General features: G+C 40.2%; 1 protein-coding gene and 1 long non-coding RNA gene across 2 annotated transcripts in view; one reads left to right on the top strand and one right to left on the bottom strand.

The window, feature by feature from the left end:
- The window catches only part of LOC110257660, an 87,795-nt gene that overhangs the window by 24,763 nt on the left and 50,068 nt on the right, over positions 1-12,964 (bottom strand). The gene's annotated exons all lie outside the window — the stretch shown is intronic.
- On the top strand, positions 7,344-8,104 carry LOC100511430 (spermatid nuclear transition protein 4). The gene is made up of 2 exons (XM_003135438.4): positions 7,344-7,471; positions 7,680-8,104. Exons 1-2 carry the CDS (start codon positions 7,358-7,360, stop codon positions 7,983-7,985), a joined length of 420 nt encoding a protein of 139 aa, XP_003135486.1. The 5' UTR covers positions 7,344-7,357; the 3' UTR covers positions 7,986-8,104.

The following is a 12,964-nucleotide window of genomic DNA, read 5'->3' as shown; positions in this document are numbered from 1 at the left end:
CACTTTTGGAGGCTAGAAGTTCAAAATCAAGGTGTCATCATGGTCGTGTTCCCTCCAAAGGCTCTCGAGAAGAGCCCCGCCATAGTTCTTCTAGTTTTAGTGGTTGCTGACAATTCTTGGTATTCCCTGGCTTTGTTCCCTGTGTCACTTTTGTGTGTTCAAATCTCCCTCTCCTCATATGGGCACTGGCCATTGGATTTAGGACCCACTCTAATCCAGTATGACCTCATCTTAATTTAATTACATCATCATAGACACTGTTTCCAAATTTCACATTCAAAGATTCTAGGACTAGAGGTTATAACTTCAATATATCTTTTTGGGGACACAATTCAACCCATAACAGTATGTATAAACGTAGGTACACACACACACACACACACACACACACATCTCAAGGAACTGGATTATGTGTAATTCTGGCATCTAGTTATACAAGTCAGAAATATATAGAGGGCTGGAAACTCTTGAGCAGGAGCTGAGAAAATGACCACAGGCAGAAAGGCAGAATTTTCTTTTCCTCAGGGAAATCTCAGTTTTGATCTTAAGGCCTTTCAACTGATTAGGTGAGGCCCACATACACTGTCAAGGGTACTCTCCTTTAGCTAACATAAATGTTAGATGTTAACCACGCCTATAAAATGCCTTTACAGTAACATCTAGATTAGCATTTGATTGGATAACTGGGTATTTTGGCTAGCCAACTTGACACAGAAAACCATCACACACATAAAAATTAAATATTCAGGTCAAGGACTTTTTACGTTCTACCATATTCTAAAGCTCTCAGCACACAAAGATTTTTTTTTTTCTTAACAAAATTTTCTTGGGTTGCCTTTATCATACATAGATCTGATAAGGTAGCCATTATTAGTCCTGTCTCTAAACGAAAAGGAGAATTGATGGGATGCAATTTCATTTTCTTCAGATATTTAAAAAAATAAAATATGGCAGCAATTTGGCTTTATTGAAGTCTTTACTTCAAAAAGATCTTAGACAGCTCCTAACCTAATAATCTGACTTTATCAATGGGGAAAATGGGCCCAGGGTAGATAAGCACCTTGCTTGTATCTACTTGGCAGGTTCAGACCCAACCTGAGATGAGAAGCCATTCCAGTGTTCTGTCCACGGGACCTCTCAGGCAACTGTCAAAGGGGCATACTAGGCTATATTGAGAAAACAGACCGACTCTCTGGCCTTCCAGTTAGTACACTGTGGGAATGCCAGGGCACACAGCTAACAGCCAAGAAGTGTCTGTGTGGTTGGAAAAAGAGGGTTCCTGGGCCTGAGGATAACTCTCCCTGCAGAATGTTTTGCCTGCACTGGACCTCTCAGGACTCTCTTAAGTATGGGTCACGTCCTTCATCACATTTGGAGCTCGATTTTCAGTCACTCTGAGTATACAAGTTTGGCCCACCTCTGCATTTCGATGACACTGTGTGTTTTGATATCCTAAGGTGACATGTCCGCATAAATACATTAAGACAAGAACAGCAAAGGTCATAGCTTGCCTTATTACTGAAGATAAAATTTAATGAGCTAGATCACAGGCTGCTTTAAGAACGGCTGTGCCAGGTTAATGGGGCTCTGCCACTGAAGCCAATTACACTGGGTACAATTACATCCTATTCTAATAGCTGTAAGTCAGGGTTACACAAAGATTCTGTCTCTGGGTAATTACTAGCTAGGAAGCAGGTGAGGGGAAACTAAGCAAATTGTCACTGATCGTACAAGAGACACACAGAGAGCACAGAGCTTGTAGCTATTCCGGGTGCGTGTGTGTCATCTGTTGCTAAGAAGGAGCTGGCTTCACAGTCAGAAAGCCCTCTTCTTCTAGCACTGACCAAAAGGATATGTGATTTCAAAGACGCTTTTAGAAACATAGCTGAAAAGTGAATAGTAGGAGAGGGGGAGGAAGAACCCAGAAAGCCCTTCTCTATTGAGACTGTTTCCCTGAGGATTTGCAAGATTTAGTGGGCTGACATTATTGATTTTTTTTTCTCCAACCGAAATACAGGAGAGTGTTACCCAAACCCCAAATAATATAGTAAAATTTGAATAAACAAACCTCAAAGATTGACTGAATAAAAGACCTCCTTTAGATTCTCTGTTATCTTCCCCCTTGTGGCTATTTACAGGTCCTTTACCACACATGGCTAAAAGGCGGCCACTGAAGAGCCTTCCGACAATTGAAGATCCATCAGAAATATAGATGAAAACACTTTGAAATTTCAAAGTAGCAGAATTCCCCTATGATCTCATGGATCAATCTGCACACTATTAATTTTTCGAAATGCTTTTGAGGAACCAACATATCTTCTCCAAGTGGAACACATGTGTTCATGTCATCAGTCTGTAAATATTTAAAAATCCAGGGGAGAAGGAAGAATATTTTCCTAATGAAAGCATCAATGACATTTATTGGAACTGTGGGAAAGCCATTGCAGACAAGGGCAGCTGTATTTCTGAGCACTGCCTTTTGAGTAGTAAGATATTTATAAGCCTTAGAGTGAGGATTAAATAAATGACACAAGAAATGTCAGTTTATTAGAATGCTCTTTGTTTCCAAGAGGTTAAAGTTTAAAAAAAGTAATTCCTAAGATTGGTTGTTCAGACCACAATTGGAAAGACTTCCAGAATGACTCAAGACATTTTAAAGATCCTTTCAAAGCCATGAAGTAATTCATGGTAGAGAAGAAACAAAAAGCAGGAGGGACTAGCTGGTATAATGTGAAGTCAGATGGTGTCCTCTAGCTACTGCTTGCCCTGAGATTGAATTTTGGTGTTACTGCTCTTTTTATCACTGGAAGAAGAGAAGGAAGAGGATTTCCGGTAATTATAGATTCATTCTGTCCCTTTTTTTCTCTCCAAACAAAATTCATTTCTCCAAATCCTTAAGTTTTTTCTACACTCTCCAAAATACCACTTGTTTTCACTCCTGATTTAAGATCGCTATCTTTTTCGTGGTTATATTCTCCAGAGATTGTCCTTAAAGAATTAAATTCTGTATGTTTAATCATTCAAGAGAGACTTCAGTCACTCGTAAATAAATCAAAGGACAGAATACTCTCCAGTTTACTTTTATAATTTTTTTCAATATTCAGTTGTAAATAATGTCATCTCAAAAAGGAAGAAAGCCTCACTGAAAGTGTATTATATCTGAGAGTTACTCAAGAAATGATTCAGCTATCCTCTCAACTGAATGGATTCGGTGTGAATCTCTCTTGGATAATTGCAGTGATCCAAATGTGTAGATAGATCTCCTTCTTTAATATTGATGTTGACTGTGGTTATTCAGAGAACATAGTGGTCAGCTCTGTCATTCAAATAAGTGCTAATACTGGACAGTATAAGAGAGAAAATAGAACATAGTCCTTGATATAAGAATATGAGAAAAATGAAAAGGTGCATCTGTTGAGAAGCAATATACTCAATACTGTACTTTGTTAAAACCCACCTAGAACCTAGAAGTAATATAATCCAAGAACAACATACAGCCAATTTTCAGACACATTAAAAAAAAAAAAAAAAAAAAACAGGCGTTCCCATCGTGGCGCAGTGGTTAACAAATCCGACTAGGAACCATGAGGTTGCGGGTTCGGTCCCTGGCCTTGCTCATTGGGTTAAGGATCTGGCATTGCTGTGAGCTGTGGTGTAGGTTGCAGACGCGGCTCGGATCCCTCGTTGCTGTGGCTGTGGTGTAGGTTGGTGACTACAGCTCCGATTCAACCCCTAGCCTGGGAACCTCCGTATGCCGTGGGACCGGCTCAAGAAATGGCAAAAAAAAAGACAAAAAACAAACAAACAAACAAACAAACAAAAAAAAAAAACAGATATACTGGAGATTTGTTCTAATACCAGTGGGTCTATATAAGAGGCAAAACAAAACAGGGTCACAAACAATTTTTCCTGTCACTGGCATAATTAAAACTTCTTGAAATGGGGTTCAAAAATTACCTAGATCAATTCACATTCTATAACCTTGTTACTCAAAGAGTGGTGCGTGGACCAGAAGTATGGGTATTACTTGGGAGCTTGCTAGAAATGCAAAAATCTCAGGCCCTACCCCAGGCTTCCAGAATCCTAACTGCATTTTCTCAAGATCCCCATGTGATTTTTAAGCACAAGAAAGCCTGAGAAGCACCACTTAAAATATAATAGGCCATGAGGTTCCGGGGTCCACTTTCATGACTTTGTAAGAGAACATTTAAAACATTACAGATCCAGCTACAGATTCAGTTTCATGAATCTTCCAAAAGGTCCATAACCAGATTTGTCTCTACATCATGAGAAATGAAAGAAATTATTGGTACTAACTATACTAAGGAAAGCATGGCCTTAGTGGAACAAACACTAAACTTAGAGTCCAAAGAGTTATGCTCAATTCCTGACTCACCACCACTAGCTGTGTGGATCTAAACAAGATGCTTTATCTCTCTAGTTGTCATTTCTTTCACTTAATGAAACTGAGTTAATACTACCAGCATTATAGTGCTGTAAAGAGAAATCACTCATGACGTGAGCAGAATGCTTAAAGAAATCGAAGATTTGGAGTTCCCATTGTGGTTCAGAGGTAATGAATCCGACTAGTATCCCTGAGGACATGGGTTCCATCTCTGGCCTTGCTCAGTGGGTTAAGGATCTGGCGTGCCATGCGCTGTGGTGTAGGTCGCAGATGTGGCTTGGATCTGGTGTGGCTGTGGCTGTGGCGTAGGCCAGCAGCTGTAGCTCCAATTCAACCCCTAGCCTGGGAACCTCCATATGCCATGGGTGCGGCCCTAAAAAGACCAAAAAAAAAAAAAAAATCGAAGATTGATCTGTTGCCTGAGGGCCATCTCTAAATTTGTCCCAGAACCTCAAGATCAATTTCTCTTCTCTGGTTAACTCTATAGTTTGTTGCCTCAAAAGTATTTGGCAAATTCACATCAGCTAGTCTTATATTTCCTCACAGCAGTGGCCTCTTAGGTCTCATCACGAAGACCTCAGGACTCTCTCTGACCAGATGTAGTCCAAATAATGGCATGTGAATTAAGGGCAAATGAGAGGTAGAGTATTTCAAACTAGTGTTCTTTCAACCCGATAATTTAGGTGAAATAATTGTGTCCAAGCCTGACTGCAATTAGAGGATTTCCGGAAAACCCTAGAGACATTTTATGACCATCTGCCAGATGGTGGCTTGGAGAAGGCTGAGTCCTACTTATGACATCAAATAATTGATCCAGAGGGCTTTTCCCATTTAGATAACATGACTACCTGTCCTTGTTTGCCCAGAGCAATCCCAGTTTACCCTTGTTTATCCAGGCATGATTATTAATACCCCTAGTGTCCCTTTGAAAAAGTATCCCAGCTTGTATGATAACTTATATGGTCATCTATATGCAGATGACTTCAGCTATCCAAAGTTAAACATATAAGTGCCGAAGAAGTGTTGCACTTTTTCCCCTGCTTTGCCCAAGCAGCTCTTTAAAAACTTGCTTCTGACACAGACCCCTATAAATTTCATCAGCCCCCATCCCAATCCTATGCTGGACCTGATCTTCAGTACCCTTTTACATCCCCTCTATATCTTTACCTCTATTGCAGGGAATGAAAACTTGGGATGTATGGCCCAGATTGTCTTGCCAGGTGAGATCCATATAAGCTTAGATTCCATGGTAAGATACATTAGTGTGAGGTGTGGAAGCAGATGAGAAACACAATCCACTTTGCTGCTTTTCCGGTAGCAAGCAGACTCATAGGATCCTGCAATGCATGTTTTCCTGTTGTTGCACCCTCCACATTCCCCAGCCACTTAATCTGCCTTGAGGCTGAAGATGTATAAGGTAGGCTGATTTCCTTCACATGCCTGACTCTGGATGGCAGCATCTCTGTAAGTCTCTGCATATGTGAAAATGAAAGCCAGTGGCATTAGCCTAATCTTCACCCCCTTTATCTCTTCCAGTGCTGTGTTGTTGCTGGCTTGCTTATTGATGTTTCAACAATTCTATTGAGCTATGATTGATATAATTAATCCCCTTACTCCCTTTTGTCTCCTACCCCCAGGGGAGCTGATGATCTGCTCTCTGTCGTTATAGATTAGTTTACATTTTAAAGTTTTAGACAAATGGAATCTTACATTATGTACTTTTTTTTAAAATCTGGCTTCTTTAACTCACTGTAATGTTTTTTTGAGATTCATCAAAGTTGTGGCTGGTACCAGATTTCGTTACTTTGTATTTCTGTGTAGCATTCCATTATATGGATATACCTTGCTCCCTCACTCACCTACTGATGGATATCTGCACTGTTTCCAGTTGTGTGGTTATTACAAATAAAGCTATAATGAATATTCCTACAAGTCTTTGTATAGATGTTTTCATTGCCCTTGAATAACACCTAAGTAAACAATGGCTGGATGCTATGAAGGTTCATTCAACATTTAAATAAACTACCAGATTTCCAAAGTGATTGTTCCATTTTATATTGATTGTGCCATTGTATATGGTTTCCAGTTTCCCTGCATCTTTGTCAACACGAAATCGTCTTTTAAATTTTATTCTAATAAGGAGTTCCCGTCGTGGAGCAGTGGTTAACGAATCCGACTAGGAACCATGAGGTCGCGGGTCGGTCCCTGCCCTTGCTCAGTGGGTTAACGATCCGGCGTTGCCGTGAGCTGTGGTGTAGGTTGCAGACGCGGCTCCGATCCCGCGTTGCTGTGGCTCTGGCGTAGGCCGGGGGCTACAGCTCCGATTCAACCCCTAGCCTGGGAACCTCCATATGCCGTGGAAGCGGCGCAAGAGATAGCAACAACAACAACAACAAAAGACAAAAGACAAAAAAAAAAAAATTTTATTCTAATAAGAGAAAAGTTGGATGATCCGTATCTCCACCAAGACTTAAATAGAGTCACATTATCTTAGAGAGCAAGATATAAAAAATACTAGGTAATGGAAAAGGGTGAGAGAATGAACCATGGAATAGGGGTGGCCGTGGGGTATGACTTGGAGAAAATATCTCTCCCTGCTATATTAGCCTCTGAAATTGAACGTGGTGCAATGGGGAAAGTCAACAGGTCAGTTTGGGAATGCTGTCAAGAGGGTACTCAAAAACTTTGACCTCCCATAACCATCCCCACAGAGGTATTAGGAGAGGTACTTTGGTGTGACAGCCATATTATAGTCTCCCCAGCAACCACTGCCCCAGGTTGATGGCCAAAGTAGTGCATTGTGATGTCTTAGGCCTCGCAAGTCACCATTGGCTAGGTTAGTGCCTAGCTGACCAATCAGACTGAAGGGTGTGGCTCCTCATTGTCCTGGGAGGGTATAAATAGGGAGGTCAGAGGCAGAGTTTCTGGGTTTGGCCGGTTCTTGGTATCATCATGGCAAAGGTAAGCAGAAAACCACGAGAGCCAAGAACAGCTGTAACACAATCCACTCGAAGGATCAAAAGGAAGAAGACTCTCTCTAAACCAAGGTCTAGAGGTGGTGTTAAGGTGAGATGACTCTAACCAAGCTCTTCCCCTTTTCCACTGATTTTGCCGTCCAAGCCCTTTACCCTGCCTTCTCCTGACACAAAATTCCTCATCAGCCCACATCCCTTTTTCATGAAGCCCCCACCCCCAACCCCTTTCCATTCCCCAAACTAATACCCTATCCTCTTTCCCCAAACTAATACCATTCTGCCCTCTCTTATCTTTCCAGGCACCAAAGACAACTATGAAGATTAAAAGAGCCCTTCGGAGGAATTTGAGAAGAAAAATTCAAACATCTGCCGGTCAGCCAAAAAAGGCTAAAAAGGCAAGAAAACATTTTGTCTCTTATTATGTACTTAAGAAATCTGGTCAAAACAAGAAAACAAATCAAAATAAGAGGCAGAATCAAAACAAGAGGCAGAATCAAAATAAAAGACGAGGGCAACCAGTCCCAGAGCAAGAGATCATGGAGAAACCCACCACTTCATGTAAGTGGTGCAGCCAAGGAGTGACTAGAAGAGGCCGCAGATATTAGAACTGGGTCTCCAGAGGTCTTGTTTCTGAGAAGTGGCCAATCAAGAAGACATGACTCTCACACCAACACAGTAAACCAATGGCTATGATGAAAATAAAAGTCACGTGGTGACAAGGTGATTTTTGTGTGTCTCTTTGAATTTTCGGATGACGGGGGAGGGAGGGAAGGAATAGAAGAGGCAGGTTCATGAGAAGGGGGAGGATACAGGGTCCTGGGTGGTTGGGGACCAGACCCTCAGGTCCACAGTTAGCTAGACCAATAGGGGTCAGGCCTGGGTCAGGACTAGGCACTGAAGATAAATTTCCCTCAACACTTTTATCTCAGGGGCAAGGAATGAAATGGTTTATTTGGGGTGGGGAATGACATTAGAGTCTAGATTGCAAGAACCCAGGTGGGAAGAGGGCTTGATCTGTGAACATTGACTGTTATTCTTCCTGAACAAGGCAGGCAGAGGAATCTCCTTCTGGCCACCTACCTCACAGTGGGGTTTGTTACACCCCCTACTGTGTGATGTCAGCTAAAGGTGCTCAGAAGGCACAAGACACTCACCCTACTAAAAGTCACCAGTAGCATTCCCAAGGACTAAAATAATGTTTGGAGGGAATAAACCCAATAGTGATTAGGCTACTTTCTTGCCAAGAAACTGGGAGAGGGGAGCAGTGGCCTCCCAAGGTTGGGGTAGTGGGAGGGGTCTACACCTGATGCAGGTGAGGAAGAGGATCACTGCCCAGAGAATTATTGTTTTTTTTTTATTTTTTTATTTTTTATTTTCCCACTGTACAGCAAGGGGGTCAGGTTATCCTTACATGTATACATTACAATTACAGTTTTTCCCCCACCATTTCTTCTGTTGCAACATGAGTATCTAGACATAGTTCTCAATGCTATTCAGCGGGATCTCCTTGTAAATCTATTCTAAGTTGTATCTGATAACCCCAAGCTCCCGATCCCTCCCACTCCCTCCCCCTCCCATCAGGCAACCACAAGTCTCTTCTCCAAGTCCATGATTTTCTCTTCTGTGGAGATGTTCATTTGTGCTGGATATTAGATTCCAGTTATAAGTGATATCATATGGTATTTGCCTTTGTCTTTCTGGCTCATTTCACTCAGGATGAGAGTCTCTAGTTCCATCCATGTTGCTGCAAATGGCATGATGTCATCTTTTTTTATGGCTGAGTAGTATTCCATTGTGTATATATACCACCTCTTCCGAATCCAATCATCTGTCGATGGACATTTGGGTTGTTTCCATGTCCTGGCTATTGTGAATAGTGCTGCAATGAACATGCGGGTGCATGTGTCTCTTTTAAGTAGAGCTGTGTCCGGATAGATGCCCAAGAGTGGGATTGCTGGGTCATATGGAAGTTCTATGTATAGATTTCTAAGGTATCTCCAAACTGTTCTCCATAGTGGCTGTACCAGTTGACATTCCCACCAGCAGTGCAGGAGGGTTCCCTTTTCTCCACAGCCCCTCCAGCACTTGTTATTTGTGGATTTATTAATGATGGCCATTCTGACTGGTGTGAGGTGGTATCTCATGGTAGTTTTGATTTGCATTTCTCTTATAATCAGCGATGTTGAGCATTTTTTCATGTGTTTGCTGGCCATCTGTGTATCTTCTTTGGAGAAATGTCTATTCAGGTCTTTTGCCCATTTTTCCATTGATTGATTGGTTTTTTTGCTGTTGAGTTGTATAAGTTGCTTATATATTCTAGAGATTAAGCCCTTGTCAGTTGCATCATTTGAAACTATTTTCTCCCATTCTGTAAGTTGTCTTTTTGTTTTCTTTTGGGTTTCCTTTGCTGTGCAAAAACTTTTCAGTTTGATGATGTCCCATGGGTTTATTTTTGCTCTGATTTCTATTGCTTTGGGAGACTGACCTGAGAAAATATTCATGATGTTGATGTCAGAGAGTGCTTTGCCTATGTTTTCTTCTAGGAGTTTGATGGTGTCCTGTCGTATATTTAAGTCTTTCAGCCATTTGGAGTTTATTTTTGTGCATGGTGTGAGGGTGTGTTCTAGTTTCATTGCTTTGCATGCAGCTGTCCAGGTTTCCCAGCAATGCTTGCTGAATAGACTTTCCTTTTCCCATTTTATGTTCTTGCCTCCTTTGTTAAAGATTAATTGACCATAGGTGTCAGGGTTTATTTCTGGGTTCTCTATTCTGTTCCATTGGTCTGTCTGTCTGTTTTGATACCAGTACGACACTGTTTTGATGACTGTGGCTTTGTAGTATTTTTTGAAGTCTGGGAGAGTTATGCCTCCTGCTTGGTTTTTGTTTCTCAGGATTGCTTTGGCGATTCTGGGTCTTTTGTAGTTCCATATAAATGTTTGGATTGTTTGTTCTAGTTCCATGAAACATGTCATGCGTAATTTGATAGGGATTGCATTGAATCTGTAGATTGCTTTGGGTAGGATGGCCATTTTCACAATATTGATTTTTCCAATCCAGGAACATGGAATATCTTTCCATTTCTTTACATCTTCTTTGATTTCTTTGATTATAGTTTTATAGTTCTCAGCATATAAGTCCTTTACCTCGTTGGTCAGGTGTATTCCGAGGTATTTGATTTTGTGAGGTACAATTTTAAAAGGTATTGTATTTTTGTATTCCTTTTCTAATGTTTCATTGCTGGTATACAGAAATGCGACTGACTTCTGAATGTTAATCTTATATCCTGCTACTTTGCTGAATTTATTAATCAGTTCAAGTAGTTTTTCAGTTGAGTCCTTAGAGTTTTCTACTATGTATACTATCATGTCGTCTGTGTACAGTGACAGTTTTATCTCTTCTCTTCCTATATGGATGCCTTTGATTTCTTTTGTTTGTCTAATTGCTGTGGCTAGGACTTCCAAAACTATGTTGAAGAGCAGTGGTGAGAGTGTGGGCACCCCTGTCTTGTTCCAGATTTGAGTGAGAAGGCTTTAAGTTTTTCCCCATTGAGTATTATATTTGCTGTGGGTTTGTCATAAATGGCTTTGATTATGTTAAGGAATGTTCCCTGTATACACACTTTTTTTTCAAAACGAGGGTTTTGATCATGAATGGATGTTGGACTTTGGCAAATGCTTTTTCTGTGCCTATTGAGATGATCATATGATTTTTGAATTTTTTTTTGTTAATGTGGTGTATGATATTGATTGATTTGCATATGTTGAACCATCCTTGTGAACCTGGGATGAACCCAACCTGGTCATGGTGTATAAGTTTTTTGATATGTTGTTGGGTTCTGTTGGCTAAGATTTTGTTGAGAATTTTTGCCTCTATAGTCATCAAAGATATTGGCTGATAGTTTTCTTTTTTGGTGGTATCTCTGTCTGGTTTTGGAATTAGGGTGATGGTAGCATCATAGAATGTTTTTGGGAGTATTCCTTCTTCTTCAACCTTTTGAAAAAGTTTAAGAAGGATGGGCACCAGATCCTCTTTATATGTTTGGTAGAATTCGCCTGTGAAGCCATCTGGTCCTGGACTTTTATTTGTAGGGAGTGTTTTTATGACATATTCAATTTCATTTTCAGTGATCGGTCTGTTCAGTTGGTCTGTTTCTTCTTGATTCAGTTTTGGCAGGCTGTAAGATTCTAGAAAATTGTCCATTTCTTCCAGATTGTCAAACTTGTTGGCATATAGTTGTTCATAGTATTCTCTTATGGTTTTTTGTATTTCTGCAGTATCCATTGTGATTTCTCCTTTTTCATTTATAATTTTGGTGATTTGGGTTCTTTCTCTCCTCTTTTTAGTGAGTATGGCCAGGGCTTTGTCAATTTTGTTTAACTTTTCAAAGAACCAGCTCTTAGTTTTATTAATTTTCTCTATTGTTTTTTGAGTCTCTATTTTATTGATTTCTTCTTTGATCTTTATAATTTCCTTCCTTCTGCTGACTTTAGGACTTTTTTGTTCTTCTTTTTCTAATTCATTTAGGTGGAGGGTTAAGTTGTCAATTTGGGATCTTTCTTCTTTTTTGAGAGAGGCCTGGATTGCTATAAATTTCCCTCTGAGCACTGCTTTCGCAGCATCCCATAGATTTTGAGAGGTTGTGTCTTCATTATCATTTGTTTCAAGGTAGTTTTTAATTTCCTTCTTGATTTCCTCAATGGCCCATTGGTTTTTTAGTAGCATGTTGTTTAGTCTCCATGGAGTAGGTTTTTTCTCTTTGCTTTTCCCGTGGTTGATTTCTAATTTCATGGCATTGTGGTCCGAGAAGATACCTGAGATAATTTCTATGCTCCTAAATTTATTGAGATTCGCTTTATGTCCCAATATGTGGTCGATTCTTGAGAATGTTCCATGAGCATTTGAGAAGAATGTGTATTCTGATTTTTTTGGATGTAGTGTCCTGAAGATATCAATTAAGTCTAACTTTTCTATTGTTTCCTTTAGGATCTCTGTTGCTTTACTGGTTTTCTGTCTAGAGGATCTGTCCATTGATGTGAGGGGGGTATTTAGGTCTCCTACTATGATTGTGTTCTCATCAATATCTCCCTTTATGTCTGTTAATATTTGTTGTATGTATCTGGGTGCTCCTATGTTTGGGGCATATATGTTGACGATAGTAACATCCTCTCCTTGGATGGATCCTTTAATCATTAAATAGTGTCCTTCTTTGTCTTTCTTTATGTCTTTTGTTTTAAAGTCTATTTTGTCTGATATGAGCGTTGCGACTCCTGCTTTTCTGTCATGTCTATTGGCATGAAATACTTTTCCCCACCCTTTCACTTTCAATCTATATGTATCTTTTGTCCTAAGGTGAGTTTCTTGTAGGCAGCATATTGGAGGTTTTTGCCTTTTTATCCACTCAGCCATTCTGTGTCTTTTGATTGGGGCATTCAGTCCATTGACATTTAAGGTGATAATTGATAGATGATTATTTATTGCCATTTGATCCTCGTGTTCCAGTTGATTCTATGGTTCTCCATTCTTCTTTTTTTTTTTTTGGTTGGATGGTCTCCTGTTATTATCTGCTTGAGTGGTTTTTTTTTTT

Source organism: Sus scrofa, chromosome X, assembly GCF_000003025.6.
Source record: "Sus scrofa isolate TJ Tabasco breed Duroc chromosome X, Sscrofa11.1, whole genome shotgun sequence".
Taxonomy (NCBI): domain Eukaryota; kingdom Metazoa; phylum Chordata; class Mammalia; order Artiodactyla; family Suidae; genus Sus; species Sus scrofa.
This window is presented reverse-complemented; position numbering and strand designations above follow the sequence as displayed.

Bases quoted from the DNA above. Each gene is read 5' to 3' on its own strand.
- LOC100511430 (XM_003135438.4), top strand. From the start codon at position 7,358: ATGGCAAAGGTAAGCAGAAAACCACGAGAGCCAAGAACAGCTGTAACA. The intron at 7,472-7,679 runs GTGAGATGACTC...TTATCTTTCCAG, and splicing joins GGTCTAGAGGTGGTGTTAAG to GCACCAAAGACAACTATGAA.